Genomic DNA, 19,736 nt, shown 5'->3' on the forward strand with positions numbered 1-19,736 from the left:
ACACACACGTATTTAAATGCAGATGTGCCCACACATTTTAGAAAAACCTGAGGCAATGTTACCTCTGGGAGCCCTGGTTGCATGTGGGTAAAGTTCCTGAACATGTTGATATGATTTCCACCTTCCCAATTCTCTGCCAATTCTCCTCCACCCTGACCAGTAACCCTGCAGTCCTGGGGCTCCTATCACTTTGCTTATGCGCCTCAATCCTTTCCTGGGATAGGCTCTTCTTTTCTGGGGCCCTCTATGCCATTAATATTTCCGCTCTTGGGTTTCTCCTGTGCAAAAGGCACCAGGAGTAAGATGCTTTGATGATACAGACAAATATTCACAAAGGACTAAGACAGCAGGCCTCCAAACACTTCTCAGTTTTGGGACTTATACTCAAGTTTTCAGAGCCAAACAGTGAACACAATAAGTCTCAAGCTTCCCCTCCAAGTCCCCCCACATTCAACCCCTGGGAGTTTGCAGGGATGCATTCTTTATTGAGCCCTGTTATGGAACTAAACCTGCTCATCACAATTTGGGGAATATTTTCCCCTAGGCACATGTGATTATTCTGGGTTTCTACATCATGTACCCAGACATAAAATTATCTCAGTGTCTGGAAATCTCTATTTAGGTTACAAAAGTGCAAAACAGATTGGATAATATGTTTCTGTGGGCTCATTTCCACTGCCATGGTGCAGGATGGAATGCATACCTTGTGTCTGGCAGACTGAAGAAGAGACCAGGGGATTGTGCAGTACTACCCAATGAATAAAAACAGCATATTATCACACTCACCACCAGTTCTATGGACACCACAGGAGTGGCACCTGCAGAGCTACTACAGAGGAAAAGTCTTTGAACATAAGAATATAAAATATCTCAGGAAAAGGTCAACCAGCCCAATTCACCCACCTCTTTTAAATGAACCTGAAAACCACCTTCCTGCTCGTTCCTCGGATCTCTCAATCCTTTCTGTCTCCAGAAACAGCCTCATCAACTGGTTAATTTTCTTTGCATTGCATCAGTCGCTTTCTTCAGTCAATCAGCTCTTTCAACTCTCCCATAAGAAGCAAAGTGGCATCCTGTCCCCATTTAAACAAGTTCACTCCCAAGCTTTTTAGCATCACCCATGACAGCATCAGCTTTCCCTGCCTATTACTTTGTGATTCTGTTTTGAGACATAAAGATACTGTGTTGCGATATTTGCTGGTTTCATGCACACGTTTGTGTACGTGTAATCACAAGGGAGAATGGTATTTGCAGTGTCACCCAATCAAGCACTTGGGAGGAAGTTTAAAACGAAAACTAAATGGTTATAATTCGTCCAAAACAGAAATTAAAGGAACTTCTTTCTCTATTGTTGGCCAGAAACTTCTGTCCGCCACTGGGGGAATAAATCAGCAGCCGTGGATACTAGCTCTAAGTATGGAATCCAGAACCATTCGAATCAGGGAATTCAATACTCAGCCAACGGTGTATCCAGAGAATGCACAAATGATATGTTATCACTGATAACAGTGATGTGCAGCACACTGGGGAGTTATTTAACAAAGCTCCCCTATACTGGTGCTTGTGAAACAGATCCAGGGCTTCTCATCTTAGATGTAATAATTTTCTGGAGTGGCAACATAAAGTTCTGTGTAAAAGCCACTCTTGCAAAGGACACCACTTCAGGGAGTCATAGGTCACTGAGCTCCACAAAACCCCGTGTTCCATGGAAAAAACACCTCCAGCAAGTTATTAGAAAGATCTAACCATGTACATCCCCTGACTGGATTGGAACATGTTTGGGAAAATAGGCTACCAAAATAAAAAAACTCTGTTACTAATTCAAAACCAACAATTGAGATTACAGCATAAAAAAGGACATCTCTGATCCTCAAAGGATTTCCCACTGAGGTGAATAATGCCTAATCTAACCAGCAACTTCACATTTTTGAGTCCTCATAAAGCATTATAAACGGTTTAAAATGGCTAACAGAAGCTTTGCCCACATCAGAGATGTTCTGTTAAAACCCTCCAATAAAAATGCCAAGTATTTTCCATGGGAAATTAAACAACCACCCCCCAACCCCCAAATCCTCACTTTTTTTGAAAATTTCCATGAAAATTTTTCAGTTTTGCAGGGGAAAAATACACAAACAAATAATCTAGAAAAAAACTTTTAGATTTCAACACCATTTTTGGTCAAACAAACAAACAAAGCAAAACAAACGGTTTTTGGTTAAAATGTTCAGTTTCTGAAAACCAAAACTTGATTTTTTTATTTTGATTTTTTAACCAAAACCCAAACATTTTACCAAGTATATTTTCGTTTTGCTTTCCAGTTTATCTTTCAAAAACCCAGAACATTTTACACACACACACAAACAAAATGGTGAAAAAATGTTTTGATGAAAATTTTTTGATCAGCTTTAAAAGATAGTTTTGCTCCTGTATGAGAGGACAGAATTGGGCCCTACGTTTCTCTGTGTTATTAGTTAACATTTTTACTATTGTAGCATCTTGATTGGGAGAGTCCACTGTGCAAGACACAATACAAAGAACATGCTAAGAGACTGTTCCTGCTCTAAAGAGCTCACAGTCTACATACGCAAGACAGAGAAAAGGTGGGAGGGGTAACAGATCAGTGATATGAATTGCTCAGCACTACATAGCAACTAAATGACAGTGCTGGGAACTAAAGCCAGCTCTCCTGACTCCCGGTGCAGCGTCCTTTATAAATAGGCTTGGAAGGTTTTGATTTTGATTGGTAAATGGCAGTTATGTCGATTTCACTGTACATCCACAAACCGGTGAAAAAATATTTCCATCAATAATAATCAAAATTTATAGATAGGCAAAGTAAGAAAAATGCTACTTGAGACTTATTAGAGTCAAAATCCAGTGATCTAGACTTTTGAATTAGGCTTGTTGCAGGTGGACTAGCAAATAACTACTAAAACAGGTCTGATGTGTTGATTTAAGTATATTTACGCTGTGTATTTTGACATGTGATGTTGACGATTTGTATTAACAGTTTATAAAGCTATAACTTTTTGAATTTCAATGTCTACTGTCATTACATTTCAATGTCTACTGACCCTGCCCCATCATTTTGTGCAACTATGAAAATTTAAATATTTAAAATGCTTAAAAATAAACAATCACATTCTGCCAAACCAACCTATATATTAAACAGCATTGACACTTCCTCTCACTTGAGCTAAAGGAGTAGCTCTGCTCTCTGGTAGTAGTAGCAGTAGTAGACTATTATCCTCCAGTGGCCTAATAACTAAAAAGGGCTGTGAAATATATTCATAATATAACACACTGGCAAAGTGTGTGTGTATGTTGATTCCCTTTTTAAATCAGATTCACAGATAATCCACAGGTTACAAATAATCAGCAAGTTTCCTGTAGGCATCTCAAGAGAAGGGAACTCAAACACCAAGAGAGTACTGAGCTTGTGGATGAGTTGAGGAAGGTGCTTGCATAGAAGAAGGCATAACAAGTGCTTGTGTGAGGTACTGACAAATGGATGGATAAAGCTGGCATTCAATGTTTATAATGCATTTGGAAATCCTTGGATTGAAGGGACTACCTGGAAATTCAATGGATTATTATTTGTTCTGTACAATTGAAATTCACTATTATTCTTCCAATGATATTTTATCATTTAAATATTCCTTTCCCATGAACCTCCTGTTCCCCTCATCACCTCTCCAAATGGAAGATGAGATAGCAGCGAAGAGCATTTTCTGAAGTTTCCCATTGTTCACTGATTGCAGCATCTTTGTTGCCATGGAATATGTGCAAGAACCAGAGTGCAGTTGCTTAACTTCATGTTGCTCAAACTGTTTGTTGAGCTGTTTCTATGGTGAGTCACCTAACTTCCTTCGCTAAGTGCATTTTAGATGTAAGTGTGGCCATCAGCTCCTAGAGCTTTGTGAGCACTGCCACCTCCCACCACCCCCGGCCCAAATTTTCATCTTGCTGAGAGTAATTAACTCTACCAGGTGCAGGTAATTAGGATGCCATTAAATGGATTTCTAAAGTGGAAGGTGACATTTCCAGAAGTTGAAATACAACTAATATATATATTTAAGACCAGCTTCAGCTTGAGTTGCAACAAACTGCGAAAAAGCTTGGGCCCGATCCCGAACTCCTGAGTCATGGCCACGTCTTCAAAAGCCCCCACAATATATCCATCCTCTACTAGAGTGGGGACGGAGGGGAGGCAGTTTGAGCCTCCTCTGTCATTTGGCTTTTAGGGTCTGGTTTGTCCCCAGTGCCAGTCAGAGAAGACCTGATGTCTGCTCTAAATCGCACCCAGCCTATTGCACCCAATCAAGAGGCTGCGAGAACACTCCAGTCACCTTCTCTCACCCTGAACACACCCCTCAGTCACCATGGAATGCTTCCTGGAGGGGATCTGGTAGAGCTGTCGAGGGCCTCTCAGCACTGGGGCTGTTCATTGTCCTGTGATTGGGACAATGGTGAACTGGGCCCAAAGGGAGAGGCTCATGCTCTGCATTCAGCACTGGTCCTCATTTTCGGAACTAATCAATTCTCATGTAACGGCTCAATAGAGCTGGTCTAAGTGTCCCAAATTTTGAATTTTTGAGAAAAAGCTTCATTTAAAATTTGATTTTTGACCCGCCCCCCTCAAACACTCCCTCCAACAATTTGTTCTGAATATTTTTTGACCAGCTATATAGTGGTCAATTTTTTTCAGCAATTGAAACGTGTTGACGAAATTTCAAAATGATGACATTAAAAAAAAATTCCTGACACATTTTTCTACTGTAGAAGTCTCCAGTGATTTTTCAATTCATTTAAAATAAAATCTAAATAAACAACAAAAAGAGTAGGAGGAAAAATCTTCATAATGAATTACATGATGAATATATAATGGTCTCTTCCACAGACATGCTGCTGGAGGGAGTGCGAGGTAATGTCTGGAAGAGTGGCTGAAATGGAATACAAGAAAAACAAGGCAGGTGAGGTAATATCTTGTATTGGACCAACTTCAGCTGATGGAAGGTACAAACTTTTGAGCGACATGGAACTCCGCTGTGGAGCTCGAAAACTTCTCCCTTCCACCAGCAGAAGTTGGTCCAGTCAAAGATGTGACCTCACCTACCTTGTCTCCCTCATATCCTGGGACCAACCCAGCTACAGCAACATTGCAGACAGTGACACTCCACTGAAACCGAGTGCTGCAGAGCATGACAACACACTGCAGAATTCCCCCATTCCCTACACAGTGACCCTCTGGCTCTGTGTACAGTGCAGCTGGGAGATGTGATTCCCGGTGCGTGCACACAGACTTGCGCTAGCTCAGCTCCAGCTAGCACGCTAAAAATAGCAGCATGGACTTTGCAGCACAGGTGGTTGGTCAAGCCAGCTGCCCGAGCTTGGACCCAGGGAGTCGGGTGGGCTTGGACAATTAGCTGGAGCCACTGCCCCTGCAGTAATATCCACACGAGCTCGAGCAGACATAGCCCGAGTCTGTCTACCTGCACTTGGAATGATACCTCCCAGCTGCAGTGTAGACATACCTTTTAAAACCACTTTGTCCCTGCATGGTTGTACATCACAGACACTATTCCCATTCACACATACACAATGACAATCCAGAAATCCCCCATTTACGATAGAACCTCTCCACCTCGGATAAGAGCTTGACACACAGGATTGGTTCTTTTACATTCTGTTCCCTGAATTCAGTGCAGATTTCATACGCACACTATATCTGCAGGGGCAGCCTTCATGACCACCAGACCAGGACATCTCCGGTGCTGTTCTCAGATTTCTCAGTGCTGCAGATTATGTTTAGCAAGCTTATGTTGTGTTTGTACTATGACGCGACATCCCATTAATAGTATATTTTGATCTGTATCTAAAATATGATTTCTGCACTCGACTTCTAAGATTGTATGGCACAGGAGGGGTTCAGAAGAACCCTATCTCCCAGACAGTTTCAACCCTCCTCCACAGAGATATGGTAATCAGGGCAGTGATTACAATCCAAGAGGGTTTAGTGAGTCTAACCACCCTAACAACGGAGCTGCCATTCGTGTAGTCTGCCCAGCTAGAAGTCCTGGCTGTCAGGAAAAACCAGTTTGAGACAAAAGAATATGCATGGAGGGCTCACACCCAATGTGGCCTGAGAGGAAGGGGAAGGCAGAGACCCGCTGAATATGGCAATGGATCCTGAGATCAAGGAGGAGGAGGACACTAAAGACAGACAGGCAGGTACAGTGAGCCCTGCATGACAAACTTAGGCCACCAAAAGGTGGGTTTTCTATAGCGAGATCACAGGCATTAGTTATCTTGCTAGAAATGCACATCTCTTTTAGCAGTGAGGATGTAGCCCAAGAGATGACAAAGAGAGAAACATGCTCTCTCTGAGGTAACAGAAGATAGGTGGACTGGCTGGTAGGCGTATAGCAAATGCTTGATCCTAGCCATAAGACATGTACGTTTAAATTTGTTTTGCTTGTAAATAATCTGTTAACTCTACGCTTTTACTCTTTTTCACTTCTAAGAAAGCTGTGAGGTGTCTCAGAAATTCCGGCTGGTCATCCATGGATGAAGAGCGAGTCAATGAGGCTCCCGACCCACAGGGGCCTAGTTAGGTACCACGGTCTGTGTTTCCCACCCCAAGGAAGGGAGAACTTGCAATAGGCAATGAGGGCAACTGAGGGACCAAAGTGAAACATGAGCCTGAATCCTTTCCCATCCCTCACATGCAGCAACTTCACCTCTGTTGTCACAATATGTTCTTATGCTTGAAGGTACCTGGGCTTTTCATTTGTCTATCCCTCTCGAATCAGGCCTGCTGTACACAGTCTTTGTACCAGTATAACTATGTCACTCAGGAGGCGATTTTCTACCAAAATAGTTAAGTGGGTGCCACCTATAGCATGGACACAGTCATAACAGTCCTTCAGATGCTAGGAGTAAACCGTGCTGATATAATGCATTTTTATACGGATACAGCTATGTTCACACAAGAGGGGATTGTACCATTTTAACTGTACTGGTATTCTGAGAGCAGCACAATTTTCATGAGTAGACCAGGCCTAGCTCTCCAACTGTTGTAAGTTTGGGCAATTCTGAGTGTCTAGTCTGTTTGCGTCAAATTGCGTTTTGGAAATAGGTAGTACTTGAGTCATATTTACTTCACACTCCTCATCCTGCAAATCCTTGCGGAATATTTAGTAGCTCTCTTGAAAGGATGTCTGCAACGAGGCGCTCTTTACGGGCCTGTATTTCACATTTTAACGAGTACTTTTGCAATTTCATGATCACTTTCTGAAGTCTAAGCAGTACTATGAACAGACCAATGGTTTAATGGTCTGTTTCAGCCTTGAGTGATTTCTGCCCATAAGTGTATTCATGAAACCACTCACTACCTAACCCAATTTCTTTTTCGTTTTCAATCTGAGCATAGTTCTGGTGTGTTTCAATCAGTACTTTGGAAGCATAGATTCTAAGGGCAGCTAGGACAAATATGATCATCTACTTTTTCCTCCTGCTTAACCCAGAGCATATAATTTCATTCAGTAATTCCTGCAATGAGACCACCGGGCAATCATCTTGCAGAGGGACAACCACCAAACTATATAGGTAGGCATCTACTGAGTGTTTAGGCTCTGCACTGCTAACATCAAAGTATTGCAGCATCTATGCTCTTTTTAATTCCCAAAAAGCTTTCTTCTTGCCAGTGACACACCTTCTTAAGCAGCAGTGGTGTGGACTTGTTAGAGGTGCATTGGTTTAATATGTTAACATGCCCCTGAATCTCTGTAACTTCTCCTTATTCTGGGGTATTTCTATAAAGACAGTTGCCTTCATTTATTGACTTTCTTGCAAATATTTGGTTTTCCTCTGATCTCATACAGTAAGCATACAAGGCCCAGGACTGCTGCTATGCGAGTGCTTGCTATTTCCAGACCCCAGTCACCTACTGTCTGTCAGGATTACAGAAGGTAAATAACCCTGTCAGGTGGCAGGGTCTGATATCCAGCCAGTCCAGGGGCTTCTGGTGCCCCTCTACCCCATCCCACACACTAACCTTTCACAACCCCCCTGCATCCGCACAGGGGCACTCCACACAAAGTCCCCTCACCCCAAACTCCAGGATTACCCCATTCTCAGTGACACGCCATAGGATCCCCTCCCCATGCACACAGACCCAATGATGCTTTACAGAATGCCCATTTCGGGGTGATACGCTACAGCAAACCAACCCTCCATCATGACAGAGACGTGTCTCCCTCCATATGTAGTGATGCAGCCCAAGAGCCCATGTCCCCACAGTGAGAAATACAGAGGAACCATTGTTCTGCTGTCCGACATCTCGCAGAAATTTCCCCTCCCCTTCTCTCCACTCAAGCCATACCCCACAGAAACCTCCCCCTTCCTTCCCCCACAACCACTCCCCACAGAACCCTCCCCAGGGATGCATACCCCAGAATATCTGCCCACCCAGAAGAAAGTATTTTCATCCCCCCAGGCCTCTGAACAGTTATACTGCCGATCAGCATTCCAGAGCACTTCTCCCATCTCGACAGGACCTCAGCCCCATCCCCACCACACACAGGGACACTCCACAGAATCCTCAATAGAATGACATCCCTGCACCACCAGACTGTCTAACCCTGATCCTAGTTCCCCTGCCTAACCTCAGCAGCAGGCATCCTCTGACAAATGGAAACCCCCGTTCAGGTAGCTTGTTGACACCAAGATGTGAACAGGATGCTTGGGTTCACAGATGATTCGGGGATGCTCATTTATTTTGGTTGTTGGATGCCAAACACGACACGGCCCCTTAAAATAGTGGGATATGGCTGCACTGCTTATGTAGCTTGTCCTGCCACATGACAGCCTGGGTATACACAGAGTTATGCCTCAGGTGGTCTCTACTGAAGAACGAGCTACTGTTATTAGGGTGGCCAACAAAGATGTGAAAGATAAAAATACCCCACAAGCAACTGGACACAGATCCGAGCAAGCACATTTTATAATAATAAAAATAACTGGTCACCATTTTTTTGTGTTAAAATATTCCTGTCAGAAAATGCAGTTGTCTTAAAATCAAAACGTTCTGTGGGAAAATGTCAATTTCAATGATTTTTTTCAATTTCTCTATCAGGAGAATTGAAACAGAAACATTCATTTAGAGTCAACATTGAAAAATTGAAACAACATTTTACACTTTGAAATGGCCGTTCAAAACAGAAAATGCCATTTGAAAATGTTGAGTTATTGTAATTCGCTCCAAAATGTTGATATTTTTCATTTTGGCATTTTTTAATCAGACAAGTTTCTGAATTTTTCACTCTGCAAACAATTTTCAATATTTCAACTTGCTGTTTCAATTCTGAATGGAAACTAATTGCAAAATGTTGAAACTTCTGGAGGGACAAAAATTCCTGACCAGTAACAACAATAACAGCAACCACAGCAATAATTATCTGATCCTAATAGATGCAGCCAACTTAAGAGATGTGTTAAAGGTTAAACTCCTCTCCGCGGGTGTTCACAGGGAAAAACTTTCTGAACACTTCTGGTAGATGCCGGATAATGATCAGTGATGACCTTTAAAACATATTAATACTATAAATGTCACATCTACCACAGTGCCTTTGGAAGCTTTTTTCCTCTGCTATCAGGCATTTCATTAATATTTTGCCAAACAGGCAACAAACAGTCAAGAACCCAGGCATACAGGCACTTTAATTTTCATCATACAAGAGCTTTTGCTGTTGTTTAGTGTTATTGCTATTTGCTGATGGAGTCATTTCTTGTTTTATCCCCAGACTCTCACTGTCCGCTCAGCATGTGTAAAATTAACTTCCATTTACAGCTCTGTAAGCCGACAACACCCCACACAGAATTAATGTTATCTGAGGCTTCGAATAAAAGAAAACAAGACAGGGGAAAAAAAAACAGATGGAAAAAGTCTTGCCTTGATTTGTTACTAGAGTAGATTTGATCTTGAAGTCACTGGGGAAAATAAACAGAGAAAGCGAAGAAGCCAGTCTACAGAATAATTTTTCTGCAACTCTACTTTAAGAGTCAGTATTAGGCTTGGGAAGCATCTTATTCTATGGCTTGTTTCTATCTCTATAACAGCCATGCCAACCCCCTAGATTTAAAGCACCTCTCCCCGCCCACCCAACCCTGACACTGGATCTATCCAAATCCAGATCTAAGCTCATGCCTTTGATTCATCTCCAGCAGAACTGGGCAGGAAATAGTTTCCCAAATAGATCCCTGCCATGAATAAAAAAAGATTTCCAAAATTTTTCCCATTCCCAATCGGGACAAAAAGTTGAAATCACCAACGTTTTCACAAGCTGACTAATTTAAAAAATTGTAGTTTGGGTCAGTTGAAACAAAAACATTCTGATCATTTAAAAACATTTAGTTTTCATTATGTCTCTTTTAATTTTTTTTCAACATTTTTGGGTTTTTGCCTTGACTGGGATTTTGACAATTTGAATTTTAGTTTCAACATTTTGTCGAGTAGGGAAATTCATCAAAAATCAACCCTTTCCTGTGAAGTTTCAGTTTTATGAATCGGCATTTTTCAGCCAACCCCCCCCCAAAACCATTGTTAAAAAATATCTGACCAACTCTAATCTCCAGTTTTCTCTTCATTGTGTGAGGAGTGTACACGTACCAATGGATCAAAGACTCCTCACTAGAGAAACATTTACTTGATGTACAATTTTTGTAAGCAAAGAATACTTGTTAGACCCAAGTGAAAAGTATTTTTTGCATGAAATGCCAGACTGGAGAGAGTTTGTATTATTAATCCTATTGGTAGAAAGGAAAAATAAATAAATACCAAAAATCACTGGTCACCAATGCAATTGCAGGCATGTTACTTCCATAAAAGGCTTTTTGGCTGGTCAGAGGAAACTTACTGACAAAAAATAAATGCAAAATTTGCAAAGATGATGACTGAATCTTCCAATTCTGTGACTACTTTGCACAACATCTTTTTGTATCATGAAAGCTTTTGCTACCTGGTTTCCCCGTGTCAGAATTTTTTTCTGGTATTTTTCCCAGATTTTTAGCCAACTTGTCATATCACACCAGCCTTTTATTTAGATGCAGTGCTTTTAATTTATGCAGAGACAAATTGGCTTCCACGGAAGCCACTTAAGGAAACAGTTAGCCCTTTGGTGCTTTGCAACTCCTCATTTCCGTACATACACTTGAACCATTGACTATAAAATGGGAGCATGTAGTGAAAACGCAGTACCTCTCCAAGGGCCCAGCGACATCTACTGCAATTCAATGTATTTTACAGTCTTTGGCAAGATGTGCATAAGCATTCATTGGGAACATCAAATCATCAATAAATAAAACATTCTTCCATTGTTTTACTGGGTTTTCAAAGCTTCCCTGCAAAGCCCGGAGGACGCTTTTGTTCAAAGAGAAATGACACTGAGATAAGCAAAACTGTCTAGGTGGGGCAGGTGGCTTTGCAGAACCTTGTTGTTGGGAATTTTGTTTTTCAAAGCCAAACCTAAAACTAGGGTGGCACGTCTTAAAAGCAGCATTTTATCTACGCTCCAGTGTTTATAATGTTAGGTAAATGATGCCTATTTTGGCCCATTTCTAAATATATGTGTAGTTCAGAAATTAAACTGAATGAGAAAAACCAGAAAGAGGGTTGAAAAGGGATATATGGCTCCATGGCATCCAAAAGGACTAAAAATTCATGAATTAGAAGAGTATTTGTGTGTGAAAGGTAACCAACCTTGGTGAAATATCGCATCCTTGCTGCATAAAGGCTCCCAGGGAGAACCAAAGACTGTTAAATATCCCAAATTCATTAGTCTGGTCACTGGGCGGCTGGTCGCGCCCTTCCTCGAACTCTTCAGTATGCCATTCATAAGGGCTGAAGCGGCTGACCAGGAAGAGGACAACGCTTACTCCAATGTAGGCAAAAACAATGCACATCCAAATCTCATAAGCCAAGGGATCCAGAAAGGAAAAGACCCCTGGCTTGGATTTTTGAGGTTTTTTTATCATGATGGATATGCCCAGGCTCATAAATGGCTTGGAAAAGTCTATGACTTCTTCTCGGACGAGGGTGATGGTTAATGGTGCAACAGCCACATCAGCTCTCTGAAAGGAGAGAGAGACACCAGATACACAGATTGTAGATTACATGCACCAACACACTCCATCACCAGCCTTCTCTTTCGTCTTCCTTCTACTGGACACTCCCAATCCACTCTCTGATTTCATAGGAAGATTTAGTCAGGAGAAACCAACTACTAGAGAAAAGCTAAACAAAAACCCCATTACACCAGCATGTTATTTCCTTTCCTATTATTACTGATTGCAAGTAGGTTTAAAAATCAGACATCTTTCCTTTCCGAGCCAGTCAGGTCCTCTTGTCTGATTCATCCATTGATGTCACAATCCAAGGCTAGTGACATCTCATTTCAATATCATGTTGCACAATTAAGAAATGACAAAGTAACAGAGTCTTATCATACACACAGCAGAAGAGATAGGAAGAAAGTGTACTGAGGGGGTGATGCCAGGATGTTTATTTTCAGCAGGAGATGCTTTTCTATTGCATGACTCATAGATGAAGGGAAATATTTTCAAAAAAGCCAAAGCCACTTTTGAAAATGGGATGAAGGCTCCTAATTCACATAGGGCCAGAGTTAGAAAGGAATTTAGGTGCCTACAGATGCACCTGGTGAGATGTACAAAAGTGCCTAACTTCTATTGACTTTCATTTCGATTTTCCCAAAGGAGAAATTGAGACTGTCCCATGGAAAATGTTGCTTTTGCAGAAACTGCATTTTCCATGGCAGAAAATCATTCCAATGGAAAATTCCCAACCAGCTGTAGTGAATAGTGATCAAGCCATCCAGCAAACAGATATAAATATAAGTGACACGATGCACGATAAGGATAGAAATACTAATAGCAAGAAGGAGATTCTAAGAGAGAGCCCATTTTGGTGTTAAGAGTCTGACTAGTCAGAAGGCTGAGATTTCAAACCCAACCATTTCTAGGTGTTACTCCTTCACAGCTCTGTCAGAGAAAAGTTGACAAAATGGGTGTGCTCTGGGTGTTGGTTTTGGGGTAAGATGGCTGGGTTATTTACCTCTGAGGACTACTTTAAATTGCTGCTCTGCAGTGTGAGAAACTCTCTGCATAATTGTATGCTTACCTCCTGGAAAAAGGTTGATTATATTATGCTTTCAGATGCTAGTTCATTAAAATGTATCTTGTAGGATGAGAAAGGTCACACTAGTTGCTGTGGGCTAGACCTTAAGAATGGTACTCTAACTGACTGCACTAACAGACATCTAACAGCAACAAGGCCATGGTGACGTGATGAAAGGTCCTATTGTTCCATCAAAATGAACATGAAATAATAGAGATGTAGCTGGGGTAGCATTAAAAATCCAAGCAACACAAAGTGATGGAAACATTCAAAACATGAAAGGGAACTCAATAAATAGAGATAGACAGACAGAAAGGGTACCATTGGTACTTTAATAGGAACACCATCTCCTGCATTTGGGTACACAATTCAGTGCTTAAGTGCACTAGGGGGGTACAAAGGTGCTGATGCACAAATTCAAAATTTGGATGTCTTATTAAGCTGCTGTATTAAGGCCCATTATCTATCTAGTTCTTGAAAGGACTTTGGCTGCTGAAGGCAGGAGATACCTGAGATGATTGAGACTCAAACCTCCTCCCTCTTCTGTTTTTGTCCTAAGTGAAGCTGTTCTCAGCTCACCTGGAAGCTGGGAGTATCAGAAATCTTTCCCAACCAAATCTTGCAGAATTTGACAGTTTGCCTAATCAATCAGTTTGCCTTCGGGCCTGGTAGCTACACTTTTTGAGGTCCACTCATAATTAATTCCTGTAATTATGAATCAACGGACAAGGTTGGAAACTTACTCCATAGACCAGCTCTCCCACCATGCCATTCCATGCTTTATTGTCAGGGTCCCGGGCTCCATACTTCCCATCGCTCACTATCTCCAACCTGTATTGGTAGCCAACATGCTTAGCAATCTCAGCAGCAAGCTCCACGCAGTAGCCTTCATACCTCTCGTTACCTTCAAACTGGTTGGCATTCTTCTTGAGCATCACATATGGATCTTCCTGGCAGAGAGAGGACAAGTTAGTGAGTCATGCTTCCCTTTTTGCCCCCAGAGATGTTCAACTTGTGTCATGCTCTCAGGCAGGGATGCTAGATACGATTCTCAGTGCACTTTCCAATTGCTAGTGCTGGAATCATTTACAACGTGGTTCAGCACAGCCTGTTCCAGAAAAGTTTGGGCTGGGAAGTTGCCTGTTTGAGATTTCTATTGTGAAGAATTTGGTAGCAAGCCTAGCTGGGGTGGACCTAACCAACAAGGAAAATGGATAGGAATTCTTCAATAATCTCTGGCAGAGATTCCAAAAGGGAAATAATGCCTTCTACCTGAGGATCCCTTAGCATTTCACAAACAACTGAGCAAGCCGTCATCACTCAATCTCTGTGAGATAGGCATGCACAGTGGTGCATTATGTCAAATGTTATGGAGGTGCCTATTGCTGCTCTATAATAGTGGCTGAGTTGACTTTTGCTCTTAAAGCAGGGATTCAACCTCTGTTATGTATGAGGAATACAGCGTCTCCTTCCTCAAATTACTGCACCTGCTCTGTGGGTGCACAATATAAAACATTGCTACAATGTACCTACTTTCCCTACGTTGATGTCCCTGCTCACTGCCTGCCATACTTCCTTGTCGTTCTTCTCTGTGTTAAGAGGGGAGACATCTTAAGTATTTATTTAATTATAGGGCAACGGCAAGTTTTTATGGGCCACCACTGGAAGCATTAAGTGCTGCTGTGATTATATGCAACATGTATTACAGGGAAAGGCGTCTGAAAGGAAAGGGGTACACAGCACAACAGGGAGCGTGAGTGGAAGAAAAAGGAGTGAGGGAGACCTGTGGATTAGACACGCAAGAGAACTTACTAGAATAGTTGTAACTATGTAAGTCCGATTCTGTAGAGTCACGGATTCATTGTCACCTTGGGAATCTGTGGCTGTGGGAACAAACTTTTCATCTTCGTTCCAGTAACCAATCTGTTAATGACAGAAAGACCATGAAACCCTGCTGTCTTCCGAGCCTGTTCCTAGGACAATCTCAGCGGATTGAGAGAAGAGGAGAATAATATACCAATAGGATTGCCATGCCAGCTTTAGCTGTCTCAGGGTGTTCATCACCAACCAGACCTCTACTGCTCACACTGTCCTGACCTTTCCCCCCATCCTGGCCCTGAAAACCCCAGAAAAATAATGACACGTACTGTGCATAATGTACAGGGGTAACCATGTATAGGTAAATATGACAGCAATAATCACACGATAATAATGGAAGTACCACAATTTCCTCCAATACTTAGGGGAATCAATAACAAAAGAATCTCACATCACTGTATGCGGACTGCTGGTAAATAAGTTTTTAATGACAGGCTTCAGAGTAGCAGCCGTGTTAGTCTGTATCCGCAAAAAGAAAAGGAGGACTTGTGGCACCTTAGAGACTAACCAATTTATTTGTGCATAAGCTTTCGTGAGCTACAGCATCCGATGAAGTGAGCTGTAGCTCACGAAAGCTTATGCTCAAATAAATTTGTTAGTCGCTAAGGTGTCACAAGTCCTCCTTTAAGTTTTTAATGGTGACCACTGTTAATGTATGATGGCCTCTCGAGGCTGATACAGGTCTTGTGTCACACCTCAACACTTGCACAAGTGTAAAATTAAATTCTAGGATACCTTGCAGAACCAGGACAAGATGGGGGGGGGGAGTGGAAAGCAGGAGACTTGTTAGAAAGAGACAAAAGGAGCTGCCCACTGCAAAAAGTTTGGAGTTGCACATGCAACTAAGAAGCTGTAAGGGGTAGAATTCTTGGTGTTATTCTGTGTTTATTAATAATCAGGGATACAGTCCATGCTATCACTGCTCACTGGCAAAGCAGAGAGCTGAAGAGTATCAATAGGAAGATCATTCTTGAGGTGGCCTTATTTGAAGGCTTGATTTTTTAAGAGGTTTTCCATCATATCGTGTTCGGATGAAGTTGCGTAAGCTCTGCTGATGTGAAAGGGATTTCTTACCACACGATATGGGAAAGAGTATTAATTCAAGGCAAGACCAAAAACCTGTGGAGGGAAGATTAGAGATCCCGGCAATGCAAGACATACAACCCAGAGAGGCTTCTCCTCTCTTTACTGCAGAGAAAAATGAAAAGTGTGTGAGGAAAAAGCTTCCACACGCTGCTCTAGGGCAGCACAAGTGGAGAAAACACATATTTGCTTGGCATTTCTCACCTGATTGATCCCACTTACAGCACATGTGTTGGAAGTAAAGGGTGGGGGAGTTGCAAGGGAGGATTTGATTGTTTGCAGTAAATATACAGTATAAAACCGTATCTAGGACTTCTCTGGGCCCTATCTTGACCTCACATTGAAGGTAACAGCAAAACTCTCAGTGACTTATATGGGGCAGGATCAAGTCCTCTGTATCTTATACTCATATGCTGGTTATTTATTTATTTGTATTGTGGTAGCGCCTAGGAGTCCCAACCATGGCTCAGGACCCCACTGTACAGACGCAAAATTCATATCTAATAATTAAATTCATGTGGCCACAGTGAAGGAAAAAAATCTCTTTGACTAGTAAAGAGGGTTTTCCCCATGCAGGCCTCCAGGGGTTCAGAGTGAACCAGTTGTTGCCAGAATACAAAACCAGTAGGAAATACTTCCCAAAAGGAATAAAACAGGTCAGAAAGTGAAGTTCTACTGCCCTTTTTTGATGGGCTCCGACTTCACATCTGAAACCAGCAGGGTCAATATGATATCGTACGATATTGCTTCTGTAGAAATGAAATGTATGTGCAGCTGTCAGATCTAGATGATGAGGTCAAATTTGATGATCATAGTTGTCCCTTCTGGCTTGGGAATCTATGAACCGCATGCTATTTTCCTCCTAATTAAACATACATGTATTGTTTTTCAGTTGCTGACATAAATCCCACATTATTTAAGGTTTAATAGTATTGATTCTGTTCCCTGAATAGTTCCAGCATTCTTCATTTTCCAAACCTGTCATCTCAAGCAGGTTAAATTCCAAAGGACAGAAGGGAAAAAATTCTCTCTCTGTTTGAAAGTTTTCTGTATGGAAGTGGGAGATAAACACATACAGCCTGAGTGAACACACGACATGCTGAGCTCTTTTGAAAATATGGCTACTTATTTTGGTGCTTAAGTGGAAGCTGAGCCCCTCTGAAAATCTGGCGCTGATTGTGAACCCTACTGAAAATTCTGGTGACTGTGTGGGATTTCCAAAAACACTCCACACTGCCCTCCCAAAGACGTTAGTGGTATAAAACTCTCACTGACTTCAATGGGAGTGGTGTTAGACCAACGCTGAGCATTGTTAAAAACCTCCTCCATATTTTGTACGTAAGTAATACAACGTGGTTTCTCATGGTTTTTTTTCACTCACATTGAGCGATGGAGTTACCACGCATAGCTACTCTACTCATGAATTCTCCCTCTTAAGACTCATGAGGAGAAATGGCCTCCAAGAGACAAGCCCATCCTGCGCCAGACACCTTGCCCACAGCTGTTAAACAGGAACAGAACTGATCCTTTGCTTTACCTTCCTGATCCCATCGTGTTTCACTTCGATCACATGGAGGGTGTAGTTGGTCCGACGTCCTTTCTCGTTAAACTGAACATTGCCGGTTAATCCTTCAAAGCGCACCTTAAAAGAATAAATATCAATGAGGAGAGCAACTTGATCAGCTTCTCATTCTGTGGTTGACAACCAGCAGACACAGCAGATGGGGATCAGCAGAGAAGGGAACACAGAACAATAGGCCACTGGATTGCGGATCAGAAGCATTTGGACAAGTCACTTTGCCCCTCTGTGCCTCAGTGTTCCTGTCTGTAAAATGGTGATAGCGCTTACCACCTTTATAATGGTGCTTTGAGATCCTCAGAGAAGATGCACAAAAAAGCAGTAAATATTGTAATTGTGAAGGAAACAACCTGCTCCTGTGCTGTGCCTGTTTTCTAGCCACTGAAATGGGACTCTGGCACAAACATCCACCAATATTTTCTACAACTTTTTCAGAGGAAGAGATGTGCCCAGCGGTATTTGGAGAAACAAAGGTTTTTTCTTTCCACAAGGCACAACATATTTATCTCTTGTGGGGAGGGGAGGGAGATTGAAGTAGCTTAAAAGAGGTTTCAGAGTAGCAGCCGTGTTAGTCTGTATTCGCAAAAAGAAAAGGAGTACTTGTGGCACCTTAGAGACTAACCAATTTATTTGAGCATAAGCTTTCGTGAGCTACAGCTCACTTCATCGGATGCATAACGATGAAGTGAGCTGTAGCTCACGAAAGCTTATGCTCAAATAAATTGGTTAGTCTCTAAAGTGCCACAAGTACTCCTTTTCTTTTAGCTTAAAAGACAGCAGCATTAGAAATTCAGAGTAGCATTCCCCCCTCGCCCCCCCTTGCATTCTCTGGGCCTGACCTGTGGATGACCTCTTTTGATATTTATTCTCTCTGGGACATTTTGAAATAGGACCTCGATGACTTCAGAATGCAGGCTAAATGATCCAATCATACTTTTCATTTTTCCATGCTGTGAAGTCATCTAGACTACACCAATTCCTTTTATGTTTATAAATGAAATGGTAATGCTCCCATTTCCCCATGTGATGGGGTGGGAAGAGTGGTCTTTGTCATCTTGGTTGGAGCCCTTAGAATACCCTCTGGCTTTTCAATCAAAGCCCACTCCCATATTTCCTTTCAGATCCAAATTCCCTTTAAAACACAAACATTCTGTTCTTTAATTAGTTAGAAGGGGTCTCTGCGAAGGGACTCCAGACATTTTTTGGAGTCCCTTCGCAGAGACCCTAGTGGTGAGAGCATCCAAGCCTCAGGAAACATTAAAATAGACTCTAGAGTCCTGATCTCTAGAAGTGCCAAGTACCCACATGTCTAACTGAAGCCAGCTGGAAGGTTTAAGTGCCCAGACCCTCTGAAAATGAGACATTAGGATCCAAACCCTCACTGGCTCAGAGACTGAAAAATGAGGACTCGACTCTAGCTCTTGGTTCGCAGCCAAATGTCCAGATACGTAGTAACTAAAGCTGGTCAAAATAATGCCAGTTATTTTTGAGGGATTTAGTTTTAATTTTTTTTTTTAGTTTCCTGCAAGAATTTTCAGTTTTTCCTTTAAACCCCCCCCCCCCCCCCAAAACAAAACAAAACAAAAAAAACAAACCTAAAATGGAAAACCAGAAATGTTGCTTTTCAGGCCATTTTTGAAAAAAAAGCCCATGAAAGCTAACCCCCCCCCCTTTTTTTTTTACACCAAAAGCCAACCAAAATCCCATTATTTTCCCTGAAAACCATTAATTTTATCAAACCATTTTTAGTTTCCTCTTCTCAGCTGAAAAGCTGGAAAAAACCATCATTTTGGTCGAAAAAGCCACCTTTGACTGAAAAAAAACACCCACCAACCATCTTTAAGGCCAATTCTTTTGCTTTAGGAGATTTAGATCTTGGTGTGAATGCGGCGGCATAGACAGTAATGTTTCATCCTTGCTGTTGCCGTCAGTGAGACGTTCCCTACCCTAAACAGTAGCAGAGCTTGCTCAGGGACTTACTCCTGTTGAAGTGTCTTGAAGAAG

The 19,736-nt window shown here is 41.9% G+C and overlaps 1 protein-coding gene across 3 annotated transcripts in view; it reads right to left on the minus strand.

Annotated features, from left to right (window-relative positions):
- Positions 1-19,736, minus strand: part of GRIA1 (glutamate ionotropic receptor AMPA type subunit 1) — a 155,673-nt gene that overhangs the window by 36,222 nt on the left and 99,715 nt on the right. For all 3 annotated transcript variants that reach the window (XR_012640486.1, XM_074960254.1, XM_074960253.1), the window contains exons 8-11: positions 17,691-17,795; positions 15,005-15,115; positions 13,936-14,142; positions 11,759-12,129 (exon numbers count right to left, since the gene is read on the minus strand). Coding sequence is in view for 2 of the 3 variants with exons in the window: in XM_074960254.1 (XP_074816355.1) it covers positions 11,759-12,129; positions 13,936-14,142; positions 15,005-15,115; positions 17,691-17,795 (794 nt within the window). In the remaining variant the exon portion in view is untranslated. The remainder of the gene's footprint in view (positions 1-11,758; positions 12,130-13,935; positions 14,143-15,004; positions 15,116-17,690; positions 17,796-19,736) is intronic.

The sequence above is a fragment of the Natator depressus genome, chromosome 8, assembly GCF_965152275.1.
Source record: "Natator depressus isolate rNatDep1 chromosome 8, rNatDep2.hap1, whole genome shotgun sequence".
Lineage (NCBI taxonomy): Eukaryota > Metazoa > Chordata > Testudines > Cheloniidae > Natator > Natator depressus.